General features: G+C 42.3%; 2 protein-coding genes across 2 annotated transcripts; one reads left to right on the forward strand and one right to left on the reverse strand.

The window, feature by feature from the left end:
* Positions 1 to 1,846: 1,846 nt before the first annotated feature.
* On the reverse strand, positions 1,847 to 7,910 carry tgds (TDP-glucose 4,6-dehydratase). Its single transcript, XM_085399312.1, has 12 exons — positions 7,692 to 7,910; positions 6,170 to 6,236; positions 5,964 to 6,032; positions 4,671 to 4,761; positions 4,418 to 4,566; positions 4,240 to 4,338; positions 3,431 to 3,490; positions 2,701 to 2,744; positions 2,434 to 2,599; positions 2,267 to 2,322; positions 2,014 to 2,111; positions 1,847 to 1,935 (listed from the first exon to the last, which is right to left on the reverse strand). Exons 1-12 carry the CDS (start codon positions 7,736 to 7,738, stop codon positions 1,847 to 1,849), a joined length of 1,035 nt encoding a protein of 344 aa, XP_085255438.1. The 5' UTR covers positions 7,739 to 7,910.
* A 419-nt stretch (positions 7,911 to 8,329) lies between these two features.
* gpr180 (G protein-coupled receptor 180) lies at positions 8,330 to 14,456 on the forward strand. The gene is made up of 10 exons (XM_085397898.1): positions 8,330 to 8,583; positions 9,459 to 9,602; positions 9,732 to 9,826; positions 10,355 to 10,460; positions 10,732 to 10,912; positions 11,135 to 11,184; positions 11,273 to 11,430; positions 11,593 to 11,790; positions 11,871 to 11,948; positions 12,088 to 14,456. Exons 1-10 carry the CDS (start codon positions 8,445 to 8,447, stop codon positions 12,241 to 12,243), a joined length of 1,305 nt encoding a protein of 434 aa, XP_085254024.1. The 5' UTR covers positions 8,330 to 8,444; the 3' UTR covers positions 12,244 to 14,456.
* Positions 14,457 to 15,064: the final 608 nt, after the last annotated feature.

The following is a 15,064-nucleotide window of genomic DNA, read 5'->3' on the forward strand; positions in this document are numbered from 1 at the left end:
TTTGGATTTGCAGATGTAATCAGTGGTTTTGGCTTTTGTTTGTGTACGTGTGTGACTTTACAGACATGGAAAAACGCAAACTGTGAAGTTATTAAAAAGTGTTTATTTGAAAATAAATACATTCTACAGCATCAAATTATAAAAACGGTGTGCATAAAATGCATCTGACAGGAATGATTGTTGTCCTTAAAACACAGATCATTAAAAATCATAAACAACTAATTTGAAATCTGAAGTTGCACCTACATCTTTCTAACTTGGTACAGAGCCTTGCTGACTGGTAGCAGAGGATGACTCGAAGCAGATTAAAATGACCTGACAGCCACGTTTCTTAAAAGTTGGAGTCAGTTTTATTAGCTTTGTGTAGAACAACAGAACAGCAGCCTCTAACTCTGAATAAAGCTGCGTCCACACAGGAAGTGATTCGCAGTGATGCTGTGACGAGAGACCGTAAAAAGTCGAGATCTGGCAAAAGTAAAACTGCTTAGAAACCTTTCTCAACTTTGATGCAAGCGATTGAAGTGACTAAGTGCAAAATACTGGTGACTAACATACAATAGGGTGTCAAACATGAGGCCTTGGAGCCAGTTCAGCAAAGACTCCAAAGATCTTCCCCTGTGACCATTCATGATACACCAAAGTAATGAAATATTTAAAAAAAACTTAAATGTTTTTTTTTTTAAGTCAACAGTAAAGAAAAAAAAATTAGTGAACAAAAACTTTGTCCAGAATGTACTAAAATTATAAAACTGAGCTACCAATTATTCACATTTCTTACGGTTTAAGCCCAAAGAGTTGTGCTGACAGATCTTTGTCATGTAGAAAAACTTATTTTATTAACATATGAGGCATTAAGTGTGGAGTTTCTCTGATCCAGTTGTCTTCTGATCACAGTATTTGGCCCACTGTGTACAATGGCAGACATCCGTTCATTAGAGGGTTATCTAGGATTTACCTGCATAACCCTTGTTCTCTGAAACCTGTTCCATTATGTAATGTGTCGTTCTAGTCTGGGCCAAACGGCGACCAGAATATTTGCATTAACAATCTTAAAGGAAACACATGAGATAAAAGGCTGAAGAAGGTCAAATCAGTTTCTTCTGGTCTCAAAATGAGCCTCTTGGGTTCATAATCCATGTACACTGGAAATAAGGCACTGAGTCTGTGCTACCTACATCAACAGAGATCATTGCTATTTCAGGCCATTTGGTAAAAGAAGGCTAAAGTTAACAAAGCCCAACTTAAAAATCTATTCTTACAATCCTGATTATTTTCTGTTGATGAAAGCCAACAGGAAAGAGGAGTCTTAATTTAAACTTGTGCCTGCACTGCATACTCAGCCAAACGCAATCAAAGGTGAGGCGTTGCTCTTCCCCTCAGTTTTTCTTACTGCGCTGACACTTTAACCTGTTTGTCTGTACGACTCCAGGATCCTGCCAACACTAAATGAAAATGTTGAACCAATCAGAGATTAATGTCCCTCAGCCCACAGTGTGCAAACATATAATTAAAAAAAAATCACAATGAGCAGGACAAGACACTGTTAATATCAGCTAAGATTGTAATTACTATGAAGTTAATAAAGTGCATTAATTTCCAGCTGTACGTCTGCTTTGAAGGCTCTCCCCTTGGTTATCTGGCACTTCAGGTCCTGTTGCTCAGACTGTCTTAACTGAGAGACGGCTGAGAATGAAATGTTCTGCAGAGTAAGACTGATGCTAACTGAAGGATTCAGTGTTTTGTTCATTGAGCTTTAAACCAGCCATGATGGCCTCTGTGCTACATAAATATCACGTGAAATTACTTGTATGGAAAAAAAATTAAGTCTCTTCCTGTCAGTCAAGATTCAGAGCTGATCGGGACCACTGTGGTTGATTGGTGGTTGGTCTTCGCTGATGTCTGACCAGAAGTCTGGGTTGTCTCGGTACCATTTCACTGTAAAAACAAGAAGCGCATGAATCACTAACACACCATACAGGAAGGGAGTGTGAGTGTGTGTGTGTGTGACTGTACCTGTCTGTCTGATGCCTTCAGTCCAGGACACCTCAGCTCTCCAGCCCAGCTGCTGCAGCTTCTCACACTTGATGGGGTAACGCAGGTCGACCCGCGGCCTGGAGAGCAGAGGTCAAAGGTTAAAAGTGGACAAGAGTGTGCTTTTAAGGTCAAGATGTCAAAAGACAGAGATTTTGAGTCTAAAGCCAAAGTGGAAGGCTTTGGCTACTTCCTGGAATTCTCCCCTGCTTTTGCCAGCTCTTTCTCTACTTACCTGTCAGGCACAAACTCAAGCCAATCATTTACTTCAGATTCTGGCACTTTCTTGACCTAAACAGAACGAACACACACACACACACACACACCTTTTAGTATTCATTTAATTCGCTTACTTCCTAAAAGCTCCTGCTAAATGTTTGAATAAACAGTTCCTAAACCCACCATCCTAACAAGTTCCCTCGCCAGCTGCATGATGGGAATCTCACAGCTTGTCCCCACATTGTAGATTTCTCCCACAATCCCTTTCTCCAGAAGCAACAGGAAGGCGTTTATGGCATCACTGACAAACAGGAAGTGGCGGGATTTTGGAAGGGTTCCCTGGATAGTGCTGCCGCAGAGCAAACGCACAGAAACGGGTTTAATTGGATAAGCACTTCTGTTACTGTGAAACACAGACCGGAACGACAGCGCTCGTTAAAACAAACCCACCATTTCTTGTCCATCTGTAAGAGGGTGAGGAACCTTGGAATGACCTGAAAGATCAAGATGACAATTTATATTAAAAGCTTGGTGACAAAGAAGAAGATATGTTTAACTCTTTAAAACCAGTTAAATCTTTGGAAGGAACTGAAAGTCTGATTTTGCATTTTCTGTCTGTGCATTCAGTTGTAGTCAAATGTTAACACACAGCTGATTGCAGCATTTTTAAACCTGCAGGGTGAACTTTTGTCTCCCCCTTGTGGCAATGACAGTAATTACAACAACCTTAAAACAAATCTTTAAAATATGTATCACTGTAGATCAGGGGTGGGCAACTCCAGGCCCCGAGGGCCGGTGTCCTGCAGGTTTTAGATCTCACCCTGGGTCAACACACCTGAATCACATGATTAGTTCATTACCAGGCCTCTGGAGAACTTCAGGACATGTTGATGAGCTAATTTAGCCATTTAGATCAGCTGTGTTGGTTCGAGGACACATCTAAAACCTGCAGGGACACCGGCCCTCGAGGCCTGGAGTTGCCCACCCCTGCTGTAGATTAATCTTGCACAGATGACATCAGTGTGACCTGATGTTGCTTTACATACATGAAAATAGTTCTACATACAGCTGCGCAGATATCTTATATACAGCCTCAAATCTTAAACTGTACAAATGGAGCATATTTCTGCAAAATTAGCCACTTAATGTCAAATGGGTGTGCTTAGTCATGATACTGGACCTTCTCCGTGTACTGCCTGGGCCCGTAGATGTTGTTGCTCCTGGTAATGATGATGGGAAACTGGTAACAGAGCAGTATTCAAATGACAAAGATTAAAAAAGTCATTCAGGTTTTAAAATTAAAGGGACAGTTCACCTCAAATCACATTAACCTCTGGCCTCTAGTGCCATGTATCCATGTCGATTATTTTGATGAGAGTTGCCCAGTTTTGAAGTTCTCTTTCTTACAAGAGTACAAGCGCAACTAGTCTGCAGCAACAGGGGACTTGACTTATAGCTGCCAGCTGGTTGCATTCTAGTCATATTCCTGTAAAACTGGAAGGTTGTGGAGCGCCCACATCATTTTGCAGTTACATCGCTTTCCTGCAGCAACGACATCACTATTTATGGAAGGATTTCTCATCAAATCGATAAGTCTCTGGCTGGACTCTGAATATAAGGACTTAATGTGAATTTCTATGTATGTAGACAGCGAAAGTTAACTGCTTTCTGATCACTGATTGCAATCAAATGCCAATCCGACCGGGCTCAGTTGTAGACTGATAGCAGGCTGACCCGATCTTATTGCCATCTAAATGCACTAAAGTATCTTTAAAGATGGCATCTGACTACAATCAGTGGCCAAGCAACTATTTCAAAGGCAACGAGCTCCAAAGTTCATGTCATATGGTCACAATAATAATGCTGTTTTCACTACTGTGATTGTTAAACTGAGTAACTAACATCCAAGCCAAAACTGAAAAATCAAAAACTAATATCTAAAGTCATTTATTTGGTTTGGAAGCTACTGGCCCATCTGTATGGGTTTACCTTGTACTGGTCCCAGTACGATCTGACCAGATACTCTGCAGCAGCTTTAGTAGCAGCGTACGGATTGGAGGGCCTCACTGGGCTGCTCTCATCAAACACCTGTAGGGGACAAACATCAGCGTCACTGCCTGATCCATAAACAAAAGCACGAACCAACAACCCCAATCTATCCACTGGCCTCATGCAGACTGGCTCCGTACACCTCATCGGTGCTGATGTAGATGAAGCGCTGTGGCTGGTGTCGGGCCTGATGGGCCGCTCCCAGCAGAACTCTGGTCCCTTCAATGTTGACCTGCTGGAAAGTGGACGGGGATTCAAAGGAAGCCTCTGACAGCACAGAGAGGAAGGAGAGAGGAAAAGAACTTTAACACGAGAGCTGAAACTGCAAAAGCTCCTGTTCATAAGAACTGCCCGAACAAGCTGCTGCTCACCGACGTGAGTTTTGGCAGCCAGGTGAAAGATGATGTCGATGTTTTTGGAACTGAAGATGTGGTTCAGCAGCCGCGGGTTACACACATCCCCCTGTTGAAGAAAAGAGTCCAAATGAGTAACTGTGCACCCAGCACAGTTAAAGCTCAACTGATGATAAATCCTTCAAATTACACCTTATTTTAAGCATAATAATACATGTAATTATACAAAAGTAGCATTAAATTAAATAGACATCTGGTGTAGGGCTGCCACAAACGATTATTTTGATAGTCGACTAGTCACCGATTATTTTTGCGATTAGTCGACTAATCAGATCATCATCCATTGGACATACAGCGTACAGCTTATTGCACCAGCAGCATCTGGTCTTATATAACTATCATTAGCTTACAGCTTGAAGTGTTTGTGCTAACTAAAAATAAAGACAAGATGGTAGTTTATTAATTTTTAATGAAATTTGCAGATTGTTTCGGTGAAGTTTAATAAACTCCTTGCTTTCTAAAATATAACAGGACACCGGAGTATATTCTCCAGCGTCTCACACTTCTGATAATCAGCTGTCTGCTTGACAGTTTTAGCTGTGCAAAAACTATAACTTTAATCTCAGCCAAACCGATTTACTCAGGAACAAATAAAATACTAAAGAAAGCCAAACAATAACATTTTTAAGTTATCTAAGTGACTTATATATATGTTTAACCTGACTAGCGAAAGACGGCGGTGGGTTTGAAAACGATTTGCCGGGAGTCCAGTGTTCTCACGGCTCTAGTTAGCCTTGCCCCCGCCTAGCTAACGAGCTAGTGGGTAACAGACGTCTCCGAAAACGTCGGAGCGCTTTTGAAAATACGTGGTGTCTTGATAAACTGAGCAGATATTTGAGGTTTACACAGCTACATTCTCGCCTGAAAATATGTTAAAGGTTTATTTTGTGACCCAGAAAGAATAATAAGAGTAAAGTTAAAACTAACTAGCTGCCGCCATTGTTGACAGCTGCGCTATGAATTCTGGGACACAGCTTCTTCTTCTTCGGGGTTTAACGGCAGCTGGCATCCTTGTACATGCAGTGCTGCCATCTTCTGTTTCAGTCCGTTATTACACTCTTAAATCCTACTATTATTATTCCTGCGTCCTTTGTGATCTTACAAAGCTTCAAACGATGCGTCGACTATTAAATTAGTCGTCGACGATTTTAATAGTCGACATAATCGTGACTAGTCGACTAATCGTGGCAGCCCTAATCTGGTGTCAGTCTGGTTATTCTTGACCTGATGTGTTTATTTATCAGCGCTCACCCTGATAAAGATGTAGTTCGTTCTGTTTTCAACGCTCTTCAGACTCCTGGGGCTGCAGCAGTAATCCAACTGGAAGAGATCAGACAGTGAGACGTGCCACAGTGCACACAGCAGACACTAGCTGCAGCTTTGCACGTCACAAAGACAACAAACCCAGAGTGATATATTTGGAAACGGAGTGGGGGGGGAAGAAAATTAAGACTTACATTATCCAGGTTGATAATTCTCCATTCCGGGTGTCTGTGGACCAGCGAGCACACCAGATGGGAGCCGCTGTAGGAGCAGAGAAATTTGAGACAGTTCATTTACGCCCCACTGGCCTTTATCTGGGCAGAGACTCCATCAGCCCACACATGTCTGTGCCATTTATGTCAAGAAGACGACATGAGCTGACCACTTTGCATTGCCTATATGTAAACACTACAGAAATCACATCCCACAAACAGAGATTCCTTCATTTGTTGGTGAGATAAAACCATAATAATGAAATGAAACCTGATTTGTGTACTGAGCATTCCCAAATTTTACATTTTTCTTATAATAAAAGGGAAAACTTTGCTTGTTCCTCCATTTGCTGTTAATAAACCTGTCTCTATGTGTTTTTTATGTCTAATATCTTTGCTTATATTGGTAAAGAGGCTGTATTAACCAGGATTTGCTAAGGGGTTATATTTAACACAAAGAAATCACCTGTTATTGTACCTACATTATAAATAATCCAGTCCATTTCAGTCACTTCCAATATCTCGAAAGAACTCTGATTTTAAATTTGCTGCAATTTCTGCTGCCCACTTGGTCACAGCTATTTCGAAAAAGACATTTTTAATGCCAATAAGACTTTTTGCCAGGATAAATAAAGGATATATGGAGATCACTTTGCCAAAAACTGGTTCCAGCTTCTGTGTTGTCACAGGAAGTTCTTTCTTGACAGATTACAGGCAAAACAAGTAATTTACAAGTGTTCTAACTGAGTGCTAACTACACTTTAACACTCATCTGAGCATTTGGCTCCATGTGTTTGTGGGCTCAATTCTCAGTCTGCCATAATATTTTGAAATATACCCCAGGACTGAAACTACTACTCCAAGACTTGTGAACAGTTACTCAACCTGTAGAGCATAGGTGTCAAACTCTGGCCCGCGGGCCAAATTTGGCCCGCAGCCTAATTACATTTGGCCCGCGAAGCCATACCAAATGACTATTAGAGCTGGCCTACTGGTATTATACAGCTAATATATGTATTGTTTAGTATTAAGCTTTGCTTGTTCCATATTCAGTTTTCCAGAAAAACTTATTTGAGTCCATAAGAAAAGATTCATTCTTATATCTGGAGGAAGATTTTTTTTTTTTCAATAAATATTAATGTTAGCCCGCGACTTTGTTCCAGTTTTGAATTTTGGCCCACTGTGTATTTGAGTTTGACACCCCTGCTGTAGAGACACCGGGATGATTTATAAAATAAGCCAGAGTAATGTTAGTTCGTTTGTTTTTTACAATAAATACTTTTTCACTAATAAGATTGTGCTTATTTCTTAGTAAATAACTGCTATTGCTAACAGATGTTCCTTTATTGTTTACCTCTGTTTCACCTGTGCAAAGGTTTTCCTTACAGGTCCTAGTCTTGATAACTAAAAGAGGAACCACGGTCAGGTCTGTTTATCAAGCTAAATGCTAAGTTCGTAATGTTATTTCAGCTTAAGTGTACACTGATATGAAATACGAACGCACATGAATCCAGAGCCTCCAGTCACCAGAACAGTCCTGTTGAAGTCCATTTCCCGGTCTTCCAGCAGCTGTTACCTCACAACATGAACTCCTATAGGTATAATAAAAACATATTTTCCGACATCAAGCCTGGAAGCTAGCTATCCTAACGGAAACAGCAGAGCTTTATTTCCTTCCATAACAGTAGCCGGATTGTGCGACAGTCACCGGCTGCTTCACGGCAGTGTTGACACGTTGAAAGCGGGCGGGTCATTAATAGTGTGTGTGTGTGTGTGTGTACTAGTTTCTACTCTCTGATTGGTTGTCCTACATGACGCAATGAAGTTAGCGCGATGTGATTGCGTGAATCCCGAATCAATCAAACTGTCAACGTAGACCTGTAGGCAAGCGAAAACCAGTCAAGTCCTCTTAAATAAACACATATCATCCGGTGATGCTTTCCAAAATAAAGGTCATATCGAGTATTTTAACCTACAACACTTGTGTGTGTTGCGTTTAGTTTTATACCAAACTTAAATATAATATTATTTCAGGTGTGTCTTCATGTGAATGTGTTTTGTGTCATTCCGCGCGCGTTTATTATCCATTATTTCCAAGCTTAGCTTTTATTTGAGGGCAAGAACATCCAACTTCCGGTCACAGCTTGGCGAACTTTTGGGGGTCTTGACGCAGCTGGTTCACTTCTGGCTTCGTGGCTCATTGAATCGATGAGGCATCCTATATTTGTCGATAACGCTAAACTGCACAAGCGGGAAAATGTCGTACTTATTAGCCACACTTGCGGCTGTTTTGCTGCTCACTTCAGAGGCTTCCGGGAAAACTGTTACGGGACTTTTTAAGAGCGAAGCGGCGAGACAGCAGAAGGGCCAGTTCATCACTAAATTCATGTACCAAGGTAACGTTGACGGTGCTGATGTGCTTGCTGCTGGCGTGTCATTCCAGCTCTGACAGCGGGCTTAGCTTCTTTTCACGCCACCTTAATGATTAACGTGGGGTAATAACGAGCTGACGGCTCAGTTTAGTGCCCGTGTTTGCTTTCCTTTTTTTATTTGCTAACAGCTCTCACTGAGCCGCTCAACAATGGGTGTAACTAACGTGTCATGCGAGTATCTGATAACGTGTGCACTGATTATTAGCAGTTCTGGCAGCATTCAGCCGGCGCTTTATCTTTACCTTTGCTGCTTAATGTCAAATTACTGTTTGTCTTAAGCCTCTGTATTTTGTTTTATAGCATTTTTATTCGGGCTGACCTCCAACAAGTATTCCGGAAACTTGCTTCAGGACACTTTTAGGTATTTTTTACAGGTCTTATAGGAATCCAACTTCTTTCCGACCCATAAATGAGCTGATTGCACCCTCAGTGTGGACAGAGGCTGGCTGCACATGTCACATGGCATAGTGGGGGGTGTTTTCTGCAAGACTTTTTGCTTTAAAAAGGTCTGAAGCTACCAGATGTCAGCTAATCTCACTTGTTTCAGGAGATTAACCCTGTGTGAAGCACAAGGGCCTATGGGTAGAAACCATGCTGGCAAACTAGGGACCCATCATTGGACCTCAGAGATCCAAAGGCCACTGAAAGCTACAATCTCTTTGTTCTCCAGCTTATATATTTGAAAATGAATGTTTTATATATTAAAGTCTAATCAGTTGACTACATTATTGAATTACTAGTTAGCCGTTTGGTCTGTAAAATTTCACGAATATGCTATCTGAGTGTTAAATGTTACATCTGAGAAGCTGCTGCAACCATGGTGCCTTGTCTTCGTTTAGCCGGCAACGGTCTGCTGGTGTGCTGGGTGGACAGCTCAACGCTGGCTAAAGAGAGAGAGTCCAGACTGCTGCTGTATCAGGATATGGACTCGGAGCTGGACAACCTCAGCTGCTCCGAGAGGCTCGCCAAAGCCGACGTGACCAGTAAGAAACCAGCAATCGCTGATACAATTCTGGATTCTCCTGCCATGATGCCATATTGATTTATGTCTCCACTTTCCTTCCTCCACACTGTCACCTCATCTCTCTTCCCCCACCCCTACCCACCCACAGTTACACTCAGTCAAGAAGAGCACAACCAGACGATCCCTCGGCAGTCTTTGCCCACAGCCTGGCAGATCCTATATGCTGACAGATATACATGTCAGGTAACACAATTATATATAATATTAATGTAATAATGCAACTAGGGCTTCAGTCAGGCAAACCTGCAGCAGCGATGCTGTTGTCACAAATATGAACAAATAAGAGGACACCTCTAAAGGAGACTCTGTGCAAAGACACATGCACTCTATATTGCAGTATACAGTGAAATACAGTCCTACTCCTGCAGAAACTGATGTAGGGTCGCAAATGTTTTGGTTTGCATCACACCTACAGGTCAGTGCATGCACAGTCATGTACGCATATATACAGTCAAATACACACACAGTCATAAATCTGTCACAATAAACATTTATTGTCAGCGAGCTCATTCTAACACAAAACACAACACTGACAGTGTGAATGCACAGTTAAATATTTAAAACTGGTTCTGGAAAAGTAGGTTGAAATATTGGTAGTAATGCTGTTATACTAGATAGTAATGCCTTCAACAGTACTGCATGATCGAGTAATAATGATAGTCATAACTATATGGATTCTGATTATCACTAAGATTTTCGTTCTCTCCTTAGGAAAACGTATTGATTGCCGGCCACGCTGATCTTGATTTCACTGTCCTGCTGTTTAATGCCGACTCGGCTGGAAACCCTCTGGAGCATTTCAGTGCAGAGGAGGCAGGTCAGACACCCCGAATATGCCCTCCGCTGTCAGACTACAGCAGATAATGTCAGTGCATCACTAAGCTCAAGCTGGTGATGCATTTCATGCTTGTTAGCTTCCTCTGCAGTGAGAGTATGACTGTCGGCATAAAGTCCCAAATCTAGTAAAACTAATAAAAAGTTGTAAGGGCTCTTCAGGTGCTATGTCAGACCTGATTAATACATTAGGACAGGACTTTATGTTTGATCCTGATGGATTGCTGATGATTTTTCCCCTCTCGCTCTCTTAGGCCTCCACAGTTTTTACTTCCTCCTGCTGCTGGCCTACTTCATCGCCTGCTGCATCTACATCCAGCCTCTGTACCAGGCTCTGAGGAAAGGAGGACCCATGCACACTGTCCTCAAAGTACTGACTACAGCGCTGGCTTTACAGGGCTGCTCTGCGCTCTGCAACTACATCCACCTGGCCAGGTAGATTCAGCAGAGCCAGAGAAAGGCAGCGCAATATTTATAATGTTTCTAAAGCTCATGCTACTCTTGATGGCCCACTGTTACATATCAGTAATGTTCTATGACCTAAAATGTATTTTAAGTCTTTCGGAATATTTGTATTTATTTAGTACAGAGTTGTTAATAAAAAACTATGTGAATTAAGACAACAGTGTTTCTGTTTGTGCCTCCTGTTGTCTGCAGGTATTCCAGAGATGGAATCGGTCTTCCACTGATGGGCAGCCTGGCTGAGTGTATGTTACCTGCAACATTATAAAGAGTCAATAAAAGAAAAAATGAACCTCTCTGATCATGTTAACCTCTCTTTTGGCTCCAATGCAGTCTGGGATATGGTGTCCCAGGTGTCCATGCTGTACATGTTATTGAGTCTGTGTATGGGCTGGACCCTGAGCCGAGGCAGGAAACCTCAGTCCCGACCTCTGCAGTGGGAACAGTCTCCGGCCTCCACGGCTGTAGCTGTTGGTGGAGTTATTACACAGGTATGCAGAACTTGAGATGACTTCAAGTGTTTAATTTTTAAGGAAAATTTGACCAGCACATAGAATCCCGATCAGGTAAACGTGATGTTTTCAGAATGAGGTGGGAGTTCATTTGGGGTATTTGCCATAAGATGACTGTTAAGAACCGGACTGTATTTTCAGGCGGTGCTGCTGCTGTGGGAGCAGTATTCAGAGTCGGAGAGTGAGCACCACAGCTATCACGCCCAGCAGAGTGTGGCCGGTCTCCTCCTCATGGCTCTGAGAGTGGGCCTGGCCCTCCTGCTGGCCTCCATCCTCTACCAGATCATCTCCACCGAGAGGAGCACCCTAAAGAGAGACTTCTACCTCAGCTTCGCCAAGGTAAAAACGATTTCTCAATAAAACTGACATAACAGACTCCTGCAGGTTCTCGGGCGGTCATGTGGTCTTGTTCTGTGCAGGGATGCTTCCTGTGGTTCCTCTGTCATCCCATCCTCGTCCTCATGTCTGTGATCTTCAACGAGCATCAGAAGGAAAAGGTTTGAACTCCCGCACAAAGACAACAACAGTTTTTGCTATTGAGGATAATTCTTTCATGTTCACTGAGTTTAAATGTTCAGTTCTTACCTTTTGTCCTCCATTGGCCACCAAGTTTACACCTGTCTTCCTCCTCTGCAGGTGGTGACCATGGGGGTGATCCTCTGCCAGTCCATCTCCATGGTCATCCTCTACCAGCTCTTCCTGTCTCGCTCTCTTTACTGGGAGGTGTCCTCTCTGTCCTCAGTCTCCCTGCCCCTCACCATGTCCAGAACGAACCACAGGGCGCGCTACTGAGCATGTACACCCTCACAATTTTCCTAATAATGATTATCACGAGCTAAGGGTGGATGTGCCATGATGCTGTGACGCTCCTCCTCAAAAAAAATGTGCTCAGACGCTGCAGGGACTGATTTTCTTTGCAGTTAACTGTTTCCTGGGAGAACTTCTGTAGTTACTAGGAAGCAAGTTACCAAGAAATCATTGAAAGAGGGTGAACAGAGGATGATATGTGTACAACAACAGCCTACCTCTAGTTTTAAGTGATTTTTGACTGGAGCCAGCATGAGCACTGCTGAACAAGAGGAGGAGAGAACCGGCTGTCAGGCCGTTTCTTTGGTTCTCCATGACGCCAGCCAAAATACCATTGAAACAAAAAAAAAAACGAGGACGGATGAAGACAGCCGGCCAGGATTCAGATTAAGGATGCATCACCTAGAGACGCAGATGTGAGGAAAGAAAAAGGAAGCAAAGATTTACTCCTGACAGGGCCGAATGTGGAGATGGCTGCCCGGGCCTCATGGACGCGGGCCAAGATTAAAATACTCGAGAGCGTTTTATTTCTGTTCTTGGATTTGATTATAACACAAACAGAAGCATCATCGATTTACTATCAAAGAAAAAACAAAGACGCTACTATTTAGGTCGGGATTGCAGAAGCCGTCGTCTCATTGAGCTTTCCCTGCTCATTAAAGCTGCAACGACTTGGATCAAAGCCACGAAGGATGGAAAAGTCTCAGTTTGTGTCTGAGGCTGGCGCTTTATATCAGATTAATTAACCCCATGAACAAAGCAAAAGCGAGGACGTGCTACTCTCTGATTGACCTACGATCTCTAGTTTCTACTTAGAAACTAAGGCCTGGTTGGCTGAGCGGCCACGAAGGCTCATTGGTTTGTTTCTGGTGCAGCTCTGTGGCACGGAGGTATTTCGAGCCACTGTTGGGTTTGGTTTTCTCATAGCAGCCGTTACATGTGTTAGGATCGATCGAGATGGGCAGACAGACGGATGGACCAGCGGAAGTCTGAACAGATGGATGCAGCATGTGTTCTGTAAAGCAATGGATTGTCACACTGTTAACTGAGAAGGATGCGTGACTTTGATTGTGCGAAGCCAAAGTGAAGACGATGAGCCAAAACATCAGCATTTACACACTAACATACAGCTGCACCTTAACTTGGGTGCTGATGACTTTATGAGCTGAGAGCATGTGAGACTCTAAATCGCGTAGCTTAAGATGCGTTGCATGGCTAACCCATTATTAAAAAAATCTTCAGTATAAAAAAGATCAGGAGGAACTTAAGTCTACTTGGTGGCTTCCAATGAATTTCACTGTGTAAATACATTCCAACCCCACACGTCCATTCCTGTGTCATCAAGTTATTACTGTACATGAGGCTCATTAAATGAGATATTAGTGTTATATAAGAGCCAGGCAGAACTGAGCTGCACTGTCATGTAGGACAAGTCCCACTTAGCAAACTGACAGCTAATATATTTATTAATCAGCTATTTATTTCAAGATCAGCACGTTATAAAGAAGCTTTGGTTGGAGTTTCATGTTTGGTATGTTTTTGCTGATTCTTTTTTTCTCTCCTAAATCATAAATCGATTGTTTTTAATTCATTAAAAACGAATAATCTATAGTGTAGCATGAAGGTGCAGTACGTTTACCTGGATACAGTCAATCCAGGTCCTTCTAATAAGAGAGAAAAGCTGGGGTGAAAATATAATTGGCAGCTTTTTAAGTAGCACAGTTGAGCCAACTCCATCTGAAACAAACACAGACAGACCTCCCATTATAATTTTAAATATATGCTATAATCCTTATTGAAAACCAGTATATACTCCTCCTTATTTATGAAGTTCTACTTGACTATGAGCCTGCGTGGGTTATTTGTTAATCCCAAAATGTGCAACCTTGTTTAAATCAGTATACAGATTGGTTTCTACTGAAAAAGTGCACGTTTTTCTTATATCCATGCATAACTTACTGTCTGCACACAGGATGTGAGCCAGTGCATCCTGTATGCATCATATTGTCCTTCAATGACAATCTTATTTATGAGGCCACCAGTTATACTGTATACTTTAAATGCTCATCCTTCAGTTAGAGGCAAAGTGCATTTTGTTTTGTAGTGTTTACATTTCACACTTCAGTTGTCATATATTAATTTTTTACAACCTGTGTAACTATTACACCTGTGATCATGACAACTGTAATAAAATCAATCTGAAACTAATAAGTGCTTAATGTTGTCCTTCATGCTGCAGCTTCAAGAAACGTGACAGTTACATAAAGCACAGCCGCCACTGACTGTGCTTGAGGTTTGAATCATAAGGTACACTGTAACCTTGTCCTGTATTTACACTGGTTAATCTAAGTAACCCAGTTCTAGCCTGAAGGGAAAAAGAAGCACTCAAAACGTGCGGCTATCCTAAATTGGCGTTCTTAAAGTCAGCAAAGAGGTACAGAAAAGAAGATCAGACACCAGCGAGGGAGGATAAGAAAGACAGACGCAACAACATTGTAGCCGGTGTATCAGAGAAACTCAGGAGAGTTTTCTCCAAGCACGACATCCTGGTGCATTTCAGACCCAGCAACACGCTCAGACAAAAACTGGTTCACCCGAAAGACAAAACACCAAAACACAGACTTAACAATGTGGTGTATGCTGTACAGTGCAGCGAGGAATGCTCAGACCTCTACATTGGAGAGACCAAACAGCCACTTCACAAGCGCATGGCACAACACAGAAGAGCCACCTCCACAGGACAAGACTCAGCAGTCCATCTGCATCTTAAGGATAAAGGACACTCTTTCGAGGATGCCAATGTTCA

Source organism: Rhamphochromis longiceps, linkage group LG23 (assembly GCF_057381845.1).
Source record: "Rhamphochromis longiceps isolate RC_006_pf linkage group LG23, R_longiceps_female_GT1.1, whole genome shotgun sequence".
In the NCBI taxonomy this organism is placed as follows: Eukaryota; Metazoa; Chordata; class Actinopteri; order Cichliformes; family Cichlidae; genus Rhamphochromis; species Rhamphochromis longiceps.